The sequence below is a fragment of the Mus caroli genome, chromosome 2 (genome assembly GCF_900094665.2).
Source record: "Mus caroli chromosome 2, CAROLI_EIJ_v1.1, whole genome shotgun sequence".
Lineage (NCBI taxonomy): Eukaryota > Metazoa > Chordata > Mammalia > Rodentia > Muridae > Mus > Mus caroli.
In genome coordinates, this window is record NC_034571.1 from 50,529,676 (window position 1) to 50,544,854 (window position 15,179).

Below are 15,179 nucleotides of genomic sequence, written 5' to 3' on the forward strand. Positions count from 1 at the left end.
ATTGTTTTGGGGGCAGACTCATGCTCTTGATTTTATTTTTTCATTTCTTAAATTTGCTCATGATAGGTCTTAAAATATACCAGATATTTCCAAGTTCCACTAAGCCATTGGGATCAAACCCTTACCACTAATTCTTTTCTGTATGAATCTAAATATCCAGGCTCTATTTGCTTCTTTTGTTGATGCTAAACCTAAATATTTGCTTGCACAACTATTTTATAAAATAACTATGTTAAACAAGATGAAAACAAATGGAACAAAAATGAGTAAGTCTACTTTTATGGTTTGCTCACATTTGCTTTTTATCCACAGTCCTATAATGTAACTGGTTTGTTTATGCTTTTGAGTGATTACATTGTAACAAAATGACACTATCATATGAGAGTTTTAATGAACTATTTGTTGAAGACAGCTTTCTTAAAATTCTATTTTGTTTAATAGAGCACATTTTTTGGCTATACTAAAAAATTAATAAGTAGAGGAGTAGAGAATTATATGCAGTTTGTTATTGCTAGGGGCATGAAAACGAACTATTAGCATATACTTTTTTCACATTTATACACCCATGTCACAATTCAGTATGAACATGTCTTTTCTGTTTTATAGCCAATTGTGACTTTACAAAATTCCTGAAGAAATAACTCTTCAGTTTACTTTTCAAAATTTCAGCAAATCACTTCTTAAACTGTGGTCAGTACTGCTCAGGTTGTCAACCTCCAGTTGAACTGCAAAGTTTATTTGCTTTCTGGGGAAAGACAGCTCTGGCATTCAATTGGTTATTATGCAGAGATTTCTTTCAAGCAGTGGGCAGATACACAATAAGTTCCATAGTTGTGCTCACAGCCATTGTTAGAGCAGGCATGTCTCCAGAGCTCAGGAGTTAGGGACTGGTAATTATAGCAAATTGTTTATTATAAATAATGCATGTATGTTCTGCATGAGCTACGTGAGATTTCAGCCCATTTGGTAGAATATAGCTGCGTAATGATTTGTTTGGATTGCATTGCTGATGGTTGATAATGCAGAATGTTGGCCATGATGCCTATGACTGTTGAGCTGCCTTGAAATGTTCAGCACAAGTGGTGATTTCTTCTTTTTCTTTTTCTGTGTGCTTGTCTAGTCTCGGCAGACACCTGAGGGTGAGTTCCTTCCCCTTGACCAACTTGAACTGGATGTAGGTTTTAGTACAGGGGCCGATCAACTTTTTCTTGTGTCCCCTCTCACAATTTGCCACGTGATCGATGCCAAAAGCCCCTTTTATGACCTATCCCAGCGAAGCATGCAAACTGAACAGTTCGAGGTTGTCGTCATCCTGGAAGGCATTGTGGAAACCACAGGTGAGTAAGAATGTAGATGTGCCATCACATTTTTCATTTAGAATTCTGTACAGTGTTCCAGTACCTGCATTCACTGGCCTAATGTCTCAGTTTACAAGCCTGAAGGTAAAGACATGTCATTCCACATCCTTTTAGCACAGAATACTTTGCAAATGAAGGTTGTTGTTTTGGTGGTCATAAACCTGATACTAACCCAGGAATAATGATTAAGCTAAACTGAAATAATGTCTGAAAAGTATATTGAGATAAATGTCTTAAAATGAGTGTGCTCTGTTTTAATAACACACTAAGTTTTCCTATAATCATTTGTCTTTCAAAATTTAAGGTTATGAAATCATTAGGGCATTTTGTGATCAGCCTGAGTTCAATAAGCCTGATCCTGACTTGTGGTGGTAAAATGCAGGAGAGAGTTATTGAAGAGGCTCTGGCATCTCCTCTGTGGAGCCTCAGGGGATGTGTCCTGTGTGCTTGTGTGTGCACACAGAAGCAATGTTATTGTTTCAGAGCAGAACAGCTGTTTTCTTAGCTAAATAATGATTATGACTTCCTTTTAAAAACATGGTTCTCCCCCTTTTTTCTCCTGCTTCAGTTTAATTAGTCATTAAGCATCCCATGCCTTTGAAATAATCAAAAATATTTTACTACACTCTAAGGAGAATTAGGCAGGCAAAGAAAAGAACCAATAAATGTAAGTATATTACTTGGGCCATAAACATTGACAGTTAAGCTTGGATACAAGACTATATAAATAATTATTTACATAAGCAAATATATATGAATGCATCTTATTTTTGCATTTTCTTCAGGAAATAAAGAAACAAGAAATGTTTTAGTGGTTTTTTTTTGAAATGCTAACAGTTGAAGTATGACAATACTAGAATTGACAGTGTCAAAAATATAAATTCAAGTTTTGTATAAAGTGTTTGATTTCATAGTAGCTCTGGGTGCTATACTGATATATAGTGATTGTAATTAGGCAAGGGGCCTATTGTCTCTAAGCTGCTTCTTTTTCTTTAAAGTCAGAGCAATGTAATGACCAACTCAACTTATGTCCAACATTACCTTTGTTACTAAAGTTTAGATTTAAAAATTAAGCTTTTTGAAAAGAAGTGATTAATAATTTATTAAATGAAAAAGTTCTGAAATTTGACTTGTGTTGTTTTATGGTTTACACTCCAAACTCAGTTTTTATATTAGAAACAAATGTCAACACCTTTATGAAATATGTTACTAAATAAAGAACCAATTTAAATTTAGTTCAGATGTCTATGTTTATATCTTTTATCATAATAAAATATATTAGAGCTTCAAGGCAGATATTCCTATTTTTACTTATATATTTCTTCAACATACTTGCTTATAATATAACTGATTTTCAAAGTCTTTGAGATAGGTAAGATTTTTCTTATTTATCTTTCTTCCTTTCATTCTTTCTTTCTTCTTCTCCTCCTCTACCTTCTTTTTTTGGCCACCTTAAAAATCTACTAGGGCCATTATCTATGTAACTGTGTACTCATCTGTTTATCTGATTTCCCACCAAAACCACTATAATTTTTAAGCATGAAAACGTTTCCTTATAAAATCAATTTAAACATGATAAGTTCTTTAGTTTTAGTGTGTGTGTGTGTGTGTGTGTGTATTTGAGATTTACTTTATTTTAATTATGTATATTTGGGTGTATGTGTATATGTCTATGCTTTTGTATGCCCATGGAGGCCAGAAGATGCTATCAGATCTTCTGGAGCTGGAGTTACAGGCAGTTTTGAGCCACTTAATTTGGTACGGGGAATGGAGTTAGGGTTCTTGCAAGATCAGTAAAGGCTTTTAACTGCTGCAATATCTCTCTGCCCTTCACATTTTTGTTTGTTGAGCTTCATATAGTTGAAGAATCTAGACTAGATAGTTTATAGATGAAAGCTATTTGTTCCTGTTGTTTACTTATTCATTAATTCTTTTTGAAGTGGTGTGTGTGTGTGTACATGTGTGTATGTGTATTTTTAAAATGATGTATTTCATTATTATTTCTACATCAGTATATCAGTATATTAAGGGAAATGCTGAAACAATTTGCTTTGTAATTTTTGCTGTATTTCAGAGAATCATGATTAGTAAATGGTGCTGTTATAAGGTCAGATGGTATTCTCTACCATCAATTATTCATTCATATTATTGATTTTATTTTGATGGCTTTCCTCACTCTTACATTTTTATTCTGTCTCTTTTGTTGAAAGCCAACTGGCAATCAACCCTTTCCACAGGTAATGTGAAACTTGGACAGAGATGGAGCTACTTACTTAAAGATTTTTTTATTGTGTGTGTGGGGGGGAAGACCATAACTTCCTCTTTCTTAAAACAAATCTCTTAATTAAGCAAGATATGAAGCCAAACTGCTGCTTTATAGTATATACTCAATGGACAATTCATCTGATATTTTTGTTTATATACATTCCACAGCTAATAAAATGTGAGAAAACTCAAACTCTGTAAATCTTGTTTCCAGACCCCATGTCCCAGCTTGATCAAAATAACATAGTTTTATTTTACTTGATCATTTAAATTTTTATTGAAATGTACTCATATTCATTTTGAACTTTTTTTTTACACTATGCCTTCATCTACCATAATTTTTTTCTTTCTCAAAGTACTTACTCTTGGGAAAAAAGTAGAGAGGGTTCATGTGATATTAAGAACCAAAAACCATATTTTTTTCCTCTGGTTTTTCGCATTCAGAGCCTTGGGATGGACTTGTTTTGATGTAACGTTTCAACAATATTGGTGCCATTCATTCACTTATGAGTTAAACATTTATTGAATATATGTTGTGTGCTTCAAGAACCTGAGGGACTAGAGGTATAATGGTCACTTAGACAAGAACTCTCTTTACCTTGGGGTTTATATTGTAAACAAGCAATTGTTAACATTTCTCAAGTGTTAAGTAAAATTAAGCCAGAAAACAACCCCCTGCAAAACTAAATCAGCTATTAGTAGTAGATATCAATGACTGAAGACTACTTTAGGTTTATGCTCTGAACGTGTTCTAAAGGTGATACTTAAACCAAATCTCAGCTGGTCAAATATAACAAGTCCTGTGAAATAGCCGGTGGAAATGCAGAATTGTACAATAAACTTGATTTGTCTTAGTAAATAGGAGAAAGCCTGTGTGTGGAGCAAAGCTAACATGTGGAGCATAAGAGGAGACGTTAAAGAGGAAGGGCCAGCTCTCACTACAGACTTAGAGCTTCACTGAATTCGAGCATTAGGCGTTCTTTATGAAGAGGGGTAATCATTTAGAAAACTCAACAACAACAACAAAAAAACCATTTCCCTCCTTCTGACATGTGCTTTATCTAGAAGTTTATAAATAAATGTCTTGGAAATTTATGCATCTGCTTATGTCCTGTCAACCACTGTTGCCTTATGGCCTCTGTGGCTCTGCATTCCACAACCTGTCACTTCAAGAAAGTCCTTTAATAAGAATGTTTACACTTTATGCTGCGTTTGCGTTTGTTACTGTGGTCTCCGCAGGAATGGAGAAAACAAGGAAGTAAGAAATCAGAGGCTTCCTAATTTCCACAAAGAGTTAGGGATCTAGCCTAGAACTTCTAAACCAACACTTTCTCCTTTCCTTGGAAATAGACAGTGAACAGACTCAGAGAGTTGCCCTCCTCAAGTAACCCAGGCTTGCATGCATGCCTATATGATCTTCCTGGTATCGAGCAATGTCTTTGGTATCCTTGCTCACACAGCAAGTCTCTGAGGTAGAATATACCTCTAACTCTTCTTGTTCTCTTCACTGCTTCTCCCAGGAGAGTGAGCACTGCTGGCCCCAAACAAAGCACTGCAGATTTGGCTCATTAGAACTGGATGCTTTCAGGCTTCAATCTGGTTTCTGCTGCTATTTGGCAGTCTCTTTAATTGTCTTTTCTGTACTCTCAGGCTCAGTCCCCATGGGATCTATTTTAGACCTTGCTCTCTCTCCATGCCCCCAGTCCCAGCTGTCCCATCCCTTTCCTGGCATGCCATTTCTCCACCTATTCTATTTAAAACTATCCCAGACTCCAGTTTTGGTACATTTCTTTACTCTCATTCTCTTCTCATAGTTATATTCTTTTGCTTTCCTGAACCCCCACCCCTTGAAGGCTCCTTTTTTTTTCTCTCTTTGGGGACAGTATAATAGTCTCTCTAACCAGGCTAGTTCTGAACACATGACAGACAGTCTTGTCTCAGCCTCTCTAACTTGTATCTGATAACACATCTGGCTTAGTTGTATTTCTTAAGCACTTTTGCCCACCACCAATGTATCATATCCAGTACTAACCTATCACTTTCCCTTCTCATTAATTCCTTTTCTGTGCTCTAAAATCTTTTCAATTCTTTCCTCACAGAAGTGCCTGTATCTATTCATTTATACTTTGAAAGGTTTTCGTGGAATTCAGTGGCATAGCTTCACCTCTCCCATTTTGCCTTTCTCCTTTGTGATATTTTCTAGTCATTCCTTAAGTCCTTCATCTCTGCCTCCTTGCTCTGTATCATCTGCTTTCCGGATTCTCCCAAGTTTTCTAATTTTGCTTGTTTTCCTATCTGGTTTAGATATGTGTTTTTTGTTTTTTTGTTTTTGTTTTTGTTTTTGTTTTAGCAGGCAGCAAATCTCTCACTATTCTTCCTTTCTACTTTCTGTCTCCAGATAGAAACTCTTCTGTGATCCATTTCTACCAATTCCACCCATTGTTCTACTTAGGTGATGTCATTTTAATTAAGACCTCCTTGTCCAAGTACAATCTTATCATCCTGTTTTCAAATTATAATATATTTTATTTTCATAACATTTATCTGTTTGAGTAACTAAGATATTTTACCATAGGCCACATCTTTCCTTTTCTTATCCAGCTAATTTATTCTTTGCACAAATACATCTTGAGAACAAATTATTCCAGAACCTAGAAAACACAAATTTTATTAAAAAAAACCCCAAATTCCTGATCTTCTGGCCACTCATATTCTTATGAGAGGAACACAATAAATAGAAGAAAATGTGTCTTGGGAGCAAGTGGAAAGTGCTGTTTAAAAACCAGGAATGAAGGGCACGGGAACTGGGGATGCAGAGAGGCCAAAGGCCACAATGAAAAGTGGACAGCTGGACTTGAAATAAAAGAAGAAACCCTGAGAGGTGACTCCAGGCAGCAGTGTCAGCAGGTGTGAGTGTTCCCAGGCAAATGCTTCTATTTTTAGTAATGTCTGTATTGTTCCCCTCTACCTTCCTATTTTACATGCATCATGTAGTTCCTCTAAACCACAGTTGCTCAGATGGAGATTTAGCTCATGTAGGAGGTCTCTACTCACTAGCAAATTGCCTGTGACAGCCCAGCACATTTGTATAAGACACCACTTTCACTATAGGCCTGTGCTCAAAAATCCAAATGATAGCACTTCCAAATGCAATTATTATTATTATTATTATCATCATCATCATCACCATCATCATCATCATTATTATTTGGAGAATACTAGACTATAATTCTTCCTACAAAGCTCATGTTCTCACACTCACTTTTGCTACTAATGTCTGTGATCATTCTAGTTTTAATTGCCTAGGATGGCATTTTTGTTTTTCCCTATGCTGCAAGAGTAGCCATAAACATCTAGATTAATGTCTGGTGTAAGAGGACTCAATCCATTGTGACTAGTACTGCTCTGTTGTGGGAAATACTAAAAAATGAATACCAACACGTTCTCGTACTAGTGCTGGCACCTGTGGGCCAAAGGGTTGATCCCAACTTGCCAGTTGACTTCTCTGCCTGCCAACTCTCCTGCTGGGCCAGAGTCCCCAAGTTCCTCTCTCTGCCACACAACAACCGCCCACCCCACAGTCAGCAAACATAATACCCATTTACCTGGTAGAATCAAAACTCTTAAAGCTTACAGTTAATCAGTCAGATTTATTTATCAATAACATCACAATTTACAAGATGCCAATACAATTATTCCGTAGTCAACTGATAATGATAAAAGCTTTATCCCAATTTTTCTAACCTTATGATATCATAACTACCTGTGGCTGATTCCAGCCAAGCTGTTCCATGTCTGCTGCCATTCTCCTTCTCCACTCTCTTTCCTAACTCTTATCCCTGCAACTCTTAGCTCCGCCTCCCTTTTCCCTGTCCAATCAGAGGCCTCCTGCTGCCCTAATGTGATTGGACAGGGAAAAATCCTGCAACATTGCTCCTGAGCAGGTGCTTCTGGGTTATGTAAGAAAGCAGACTGAGTAAACCATATATACAGCAAGTGAAGGAGCTGAATTTCTCATGCCTCTGCTTCATTTTCTGCCTCCAGGTTCCTTCCTTGGATCCCCCCATGATGAACTGGCAATCCAAAAAACTGTTTTCCTTCTCAAGGTGCTGTCAGTCAGTCTTTTATCTCAGTAAAGAAAAGCAAGTTCGTACACTGGGTAACAAGTTTTTAATACTGCTAGCCTTTAGTTTATTTCAATTAAAGTTGAATTTGTTCCATAGTCTTGGGATTGAATTCTTGCTTGGGTTAGACAAGCACTGCATCATTTTATTACACCCTAATCCATTCTGCTCTTAAGGTTTGATTTTTTTGTTTTGTTTTGTTTTGTTTTGTTTTTGATTTTTAAAAATTATTTTATGTGTATAAGTGTTTGGTCAGTATATGTGCTTGCCTGTTGGCTGCAGAAACTGGACCAAGGCATCAGATCCTTTGGGCCTGGAGTTACTGATAGTTGTGAGCTGTCATGTGGGAAATGACATTAACCTGGGTCCTTTGCAAGAATAACAAATGTTCTTTCCTACTGAGCTAATTGTCCAGGTGCATATACTTTTTATTATGTGTCTCAGGAGTCATATCTGTGGTGTTAGTATTTGTAAACAACTGTAAATTAAGTTGCTCATTTCTTCATATATTTACCAAAACCAGACATTTAAAAGGCTTATGATTATTTTCAAACTTTTGATTATTGATGAGAAAGAACATATTCTTCTGCATGCATATTGGCTGTATCTTCCATTTAAAAACTATCAGTTAATATGACATCCTTTTTTTTTTTTAAATGAACAATTCACTTGTATAATTAGTAAGGTAATATCCTTGGTAGGTCTTATTCTTTGATATAAACACTTTCTTCATGTAAATGCAAGTAGTTATATTTTATTTTGTAAGTAATTTATAACAGATAAATCAGAAGGTTACTGGTATCTTGACTTTCTAGCCAGAGGTACAGTAAGTGTGACCACAGAGGACTCATTTTGCCAAGGGCATCTCAGATAATTCGGAATGCTAAGAGAAGTATAGAGTGGCTGACAGCAGACAAGCCTAGGTTGATCCTTGGGTAATTTTCCAAGTGTAGAGTACAGAAAAAGAAACTGTGAAATGTGTTAAGTAGGAGTATACCATGATCATAATTCATGGTAGAAAGATCCCTGTAGCAGCAAGTGGAAGATTGATTCAGTGCATTTGAGACTGACTACAGACCAGTCATTAGGCTCTTACAACAGGCAAGAGCAGAGGTAATTGAGTTCTGTTTGAAATTTTGTGCAGAGGCAACACTTTGGCTGTTGGAAGTAATGAAAAGAGCCTCAGGTTTGAAAGATCTTACTTGTGATTAAACAGAGATGGTCGGGGGAAAAAGGCCCTAGGATTCTTCCCTCTGAATTTCTACTACTTACTGAGAAGAAGCTCAGACATAGGAATGGACGGGGTTTAGGGGAGGATAATAAATAAAACAGCAATAATAAGCTGTTGACTCTCTTTACCCATGAAAATTCACTGAAAATGTTCCAAAAAATTCAAAGATTACCATCTCACTCTCTTAGTAATTGAGATTTGCCATCATTTTCCTTCCTTGGTGATTTTACAGTATTTTGCTTCATTATCTGTAATCAGTCATCAGCCCTTTATGATCTACTGGGAAACTGCAACCAGTAGACCACCTTGTGGTACCTAAAATGAGGCTATGCTGACATGGTTACTGGAAATGTGTTCATCTTTTCTAATTTTACCCTGTCCAAATTGCTGAGCTTTGAGTGGGTCAACATATTATGTAGAACTCACAGTTATTTATGACCGTCCCATGTTAGTGACAGGCAATCTCTATGGACTGAAGGTGCCTAAGTAGCATCTTCATTTAATAGTAACTTCTGTGATTCTCTGTTAAACATTTATTGCTTTTTACTTGTGATTTTTTGTATATTTTTCTTTTTATCCCTTAATTTACTGAGTCCACAAGGAACTCAGAGACTCAGATCCCTGTTTAAATAAAAGCAAATTTGACAAGCCATTTCTGAACAAAATTATATCTTACTGGTTTTCGTTGATAGGTCATAGCAGAAAATTTTCAGTCTTGGAAAAAATATTTCTGTATTGAAGCATGAAGGAGGATGACTAACTAGAATAGCCTACTGCTAAAAGGCTTTGTGGGATATAAGAACTTCAGTGATGATACCAGGAAAGTCTTGAGCAAACAGAGATAGCTGTTCACATTCTGCAGTGGCCCAGATTGTTTGTTCAACCTTCCTAAGTGCCAGCTTCAATTCTGATGAATTTTGCTTCATTGGGAATGGAAGAGATTTTTCAACACTTATGTTTGTTATTTTCCACCATTTCAAGTGTTCTGTATTTATCAACAGAATCTCTCAAACAGAGAGAACATTTTCAATTAGTTTACCCATAGCTTTTAATTGTACGTTTATAGTTTGTTGGATGCAGTCTTTAGCATCTTTAAATCGGAAATTCCCACCTCCCACACTGTAGGTTTAGAATTTTCTCTAAACCTATTTTATTCAGGGTTTCTAAAAGTTTCAACCCACCTTCTAGCAAACTGACCAAGGTAGGGGGAAAAGAAGGTTACTAGAAAAAGGGATTTGTAGCCTTATTTAGAAGTAGGATTTTTTTTTTTTTTTTGGTGGTGGGGGGGGGGGGGGGGGAGTCAGTTCCACTCTCTGTTGTCAAGATAGCAGGAGTATATTCTAATTGTAAACACCAAACACAAATCAGTAGAGGTGGCACAATCCAACAGAAACTGCAAGTCTCCACCACATTGACACAAGTCAGTGAAAGCAGCCTGAATCAGCCAGAATACCAAGAGAGGTTCTTTGGTGCATTCCTCTGAACTAATGACCAGTGAAGACCAGTGAAAAAGTGAGACCACCAAATTGTTGAATGGCATTGCAATGTGAGAGCCCTTTTACTCTTTGTGGAGTTCCATTTATACTCTTTCCAAACATCGCGTGCTCTTTGAAGCATTTCTTCCAGCAAAACATCACATGCTCTCTCACGTGTCTGCTTCAGGAAAACATCCTCTCCTGGGGCAACTCTCATTACATCATTATGTGACACAACTCAGTTTCCAAGAAAATCATAAATTCCAATTCATCATGTAAAAGATTGGGGTGACGGAAGATTTCTGGGGAGGCAGTTGGGGATCTAGTTATTTGTACTGTTCTTATAGTTTTGTCTAAGTCTGCCATAGGAAAAAGGAGTTAGAAACCCTCCTGGATAACATAGGTAACTGTTAAATATAAACATCAAGAAATTGCATCTCAAAAGGTAATTTTTCCTACTCTATGAAACACAGATTTTTTTATACAATATTATCTGATTACAGTTTTCCCTCCCTCTACACCTGCCAGTTTCTCCTCATAGAATTTGTCATCTGTATCCATTCCATTTCTGTCTCTCATTAGAAAAGAACAGGCTTTGAAGAGATAACAGCAGAACATGTGAAAATGAAATAAGATACCACAAAAGCCATCATATCAGAGCTGGGCAAGAGAAGAAAACAGAAAAATAAAAGAACCCCAAGAGAAAGCCCAAGAATCAGAGACCTGCTTGTTTACACATTATGGAGTCCCATAAAAGCACTAAACAGAAGCTATAGTATGTAAACAGAGGACCTTATGCAGACCCATGTAGGCCCTGTTCTTGCTGATTCAATCTTTTTGAGTTCATATGAGCTTTGCTCAGCTGTTTAGAGGGTCTTCTTCTTCTTGTTGTCCTCCATGCTCTCTCTATCTCCCTTGGTACTTTTGTCTTCTCTTCAATGGGGTTCCATGGGCTCTGAGAGGAAGGATTTCATGCAGTCATCCTACTTAAAGCTTTGTATTCACAGGTATTCTTTCTCTGCATAATGTCTCTATACCTCATCTACTGCAGGAGGAATATTTTCTGATGATTGCTGAACAAGGCATGTAGCAGAATATCATTAGAAGTTCTTTTATTGTTGCTTTTATTATTTTAGACCAGTAGTATTTGGTTTTAAGCTACATCTCTGGACTATCTAAAGGTACTTTTGGTAAAATATTTATTCAATTAATACCCAGCTACAATATACCTTTACATTCTAAAACATCTATCACTACTTGTGTGTGTATGTGTGTGTGTGTGTGTGTGTGTGTGTGTGTGTAACATTTTCTCATGTGTTGGTAAGAATACAACTTTCAGGAGTCTGTTCTCTTCTTTTTCCATGTGAATCCCAAAGATTGAATTCAGGTCAGATTTGACAAGAAACACTTTTGCCCACTGAGGTAGCTTGCTGCTCTATTAACTGCAATGAATCTTTTAAAATAAAAATAATCCAATGTACTACTACTTATATTTAGAAAGTATCATTATTTGTATATATGCATAGGATGTGTGTAGGTTGGAGGAGGGAAGACTTTGTGGAAGGTACATGAAAGTTAGAGGAGACTGCTGTCCAATAGGTTCTCTATTTTCACCTTTATTTAGGTTCTGGTGTTTGACCTCAGGTCTTCAGACTTGCCTGGCAATCACTTTCCAACTGAGTCATCTCACTGGCCCTCAATTGCAATATATTATGAATAAAGTTTCTACATTGGCACCTGTTAAATCTGAAGGAGAACACAGCTCTTAAATTTGTACCATCTTCAGAGATTGTGTCGATTCAGACTGTGCTGATCAATGTAGCCAAATGCAAATTAATGTGGGAAGAAAACAGTGAAAAACAGGGGTATGAATTAAAATTGTTGCTGCTCATCACCCTAACTATGAACAAGATGTGACATCTATTGTGGAACATGGTGTAAAGATGTGACATCGATGCCAAACAAGCGTGCTGATGCCACTCACGGGTGGAAACTTTCTGAACACTCATTAGATGCAGAACACCATGTGCAATTATTTACTGATGCACACGAGGGAATAGCATTATGCTTAAGATAAAGTTCAGAAAGATGACTTTCATTTCACAAAATAACAAACATTGGCAATTATTCAATGCCAAACCATTTTGTACCTTTCTTTTCTGAGAACAAATTTGGAGAGATAGCATAGATTAAAGATGAAAAGGCTTTTAATAGACAACGATAGCAAACGGATTAGATTTTAGATTTAGATAGAGTGAATGTAGTTTGACAAATTAGGACTCTAGCACAATTTGACAGTATCTTACTCTGATTAGTTTTTTTACTCTGTTATTTTCATTCCTTAGGCTGTGTCTGAGAAAAAGCTAAGATCAGGGACCTACTCAGCTCATTGTGGGGACATTATTAGCATGCAAATTCCAGTGGATACCAGTGCTACTGTTTCATTGTTACTGCTCAAAACAAGCACCAAAGCAAACTAACATGAAGTTATTTTAGAATCTGTGACATCTTAGTATTTATTCATATCAGTATCAAAGTGGCAACAAAATATGGGAATAGTGCATTTATAGAATATGTGGAGAAACAAGGTGGTTGGATATTTATTCTATGTTGTTCAATGGAAGATTTACCCTTGATTCTAATTTTTTAGGTTATTCATAGGCTGTGTTTGCTTCATGTCTTTAACCAATAATTTCCTTATGAACCTATGAGTAGCTTGATCTATGACTGCTGTCAACCTTACAGCAGAACTATGTCTAGACCATTACCAAGGGTGATTAGATCTTACAGCATTTTAAAGAAAGAAATTCTTAGTCTCTCTCATATTACTGTCAATAAATTTTCCATATATCCCTAAGTTAATTTCTAATATAATTCAATCTCTGCATTTTATTATATATAATTTAATTTCCTTCTTCTTTTTAAATCTAAGTTTGAAACTGCTTTACTTTCAAAGCCATCAGTAGCCATGTAGTACCAGGCATCTTTGGTTTTGCAGTACCATTAAATGTAGTCAATATTAACTCTTTGGTAAGTAAATTGTATTCCCCTTATGTATAAGAGAATAAGTATGGGGGGGTGCAAATACTTCATGCTTTGAGAATGAAAGGAGTGTGGACCTCACAGGCTGAAAATACCTATCTGTTTGTGGATGTCCTCAGAGAGTTTATTTTTATACATTTTCTGCATTAAGAGCTTATTCTCTGACTCATGCTCCTGATTCAGCAGTTCCCTAGAAATGGCTTCAATCTTTCTGAATTTGGAAACACTACTTTGAAAATGGATAAGGAAACTGCTGTTGTCTCTTTGCATATGTATATGCGTTTATTTGTCTTAGTGTTATAAGCTCCTCCATATATTTTACCATTTATTATGTGTCCCCTGGTTTTGATTTCTTGTTTATTTGCCTGTCTCCTGTAAAAAAATCTAAAATAACAACAACAACAATAAAACCCCCACCAAAACCCAAAACCAACCACAAAAAATATCCCCCAACTTTCTTTACTTCCACTTACTTTTCTACATGGTCCATATGAATTGTTCCAAACTTATAGAACACAGTCTGCTCATTTATGTGTTAATGTTTTTGACCTATGATTGTAGAATCATATGTCAAGGGGAGGAAAAATTTAAGTGTCCTGAGGTTTGAGAAAATTTGCTGAAGAGTTTGACTTTGAACTTTTGATATCTTTTCAGCGCAATACATAACAGACCATATGTGTAATATGATGACTTTCTTTCCTTGTGATAAAATACCAAGAAATTTATAGCAATAGTTTTGGCCTCTAATATCATGTTTTAGTCTATATTTCTTCCTGTTACATTCCTTCGGGCTTTGGTGAAACTGCTCCCCCATAGGGGCCAAGGAACAGAGAGACATAGGGAGATTCAAGGTACCAATATCCACTTGAGTATGCCTCCATCCCTTTTTTGGGAGCTAACAAACAGATAAACCAAGAGCAAATGTGAAGGTACCACATTCCACTTGACTATGCTTCTATTATTTCTTTGAAGCCTAGAAACAGGTGGACAGAGAGTAAGGCCCATATGAATATCCATTTAAGTTTGACTCCATCCTCTTTTGGGACCCAAGAAACAGACAAAGATGAAGTATCAGAATCCACATGTGTATTCCTCCGTTCACCCAACTTCCTCCATGTAAGCCATTCTACTCACAGCAACACTACCATCCAGGGATCAAGCCATTAGCAGTAGGGAATTGGGAGTACATTACAGGTCCATACTACATTATTTTTATCCACTTGATGAATTTTTAAAATATTCAGTGTACTAAGGTGAATTTAGTTTCTTTTTAGAATGTTACTTTGATAGTACATACAACTCATTGGCAATCTGTCTTACCACAATAAATACAGAAGAAATAAATAAAAATACATTTACATTATTTTGGTCCTCAGCTGTTGCCTAATTGGATAGTAGAAATAGAATTATAAGATGAACGGTGCCTCAATGATAATCTTTTTTAAAATTTCTATTTAATGGAAAACTAGGATTTAATGATGTGAATGGGTCACTGATTTTTTTTTTAATTAGGTAATTTCCTCAATTACATTTCCAATGCTATCCAAAAAGACCCCAATAAACTCTCCCCCCCAGTCCCCCACCCACCCACCCCCACCCCTTGGCCCTGGCATTCCCCTGTACTGGGGCATATAAAGTTGGCAAGTCCAATGGGCCTCTCTTTCCAGTGATGGCCTACTAGGCC

The 15,179-nt window shown here is 36.4% G+C and overlaps 1 protein-coding gene across 1 annotated transcript in view; it reads left to right on the forward strand.

Annotated features, from left to right (window-relative positions):
• The window catches only part of Kcnj3 (potassium voltage-gated channel subfamily J member 3), a 161,903-nt gene that overhangs the window by 9,265 nt on the left and 137,459 nt on the right, over positions 1-15,179 (forward strand). Inside the window, exon 4 of the mRNA XM_021154362.2 lies at positions 1,121-1,337. Coding sequence (XP_021010021.1) covers positions 1,121-1,337 — 217 coding nt within the window. The remainder of the gene's footprint in view (positions 1-1,120; positions 1,338-15,179) is intronic.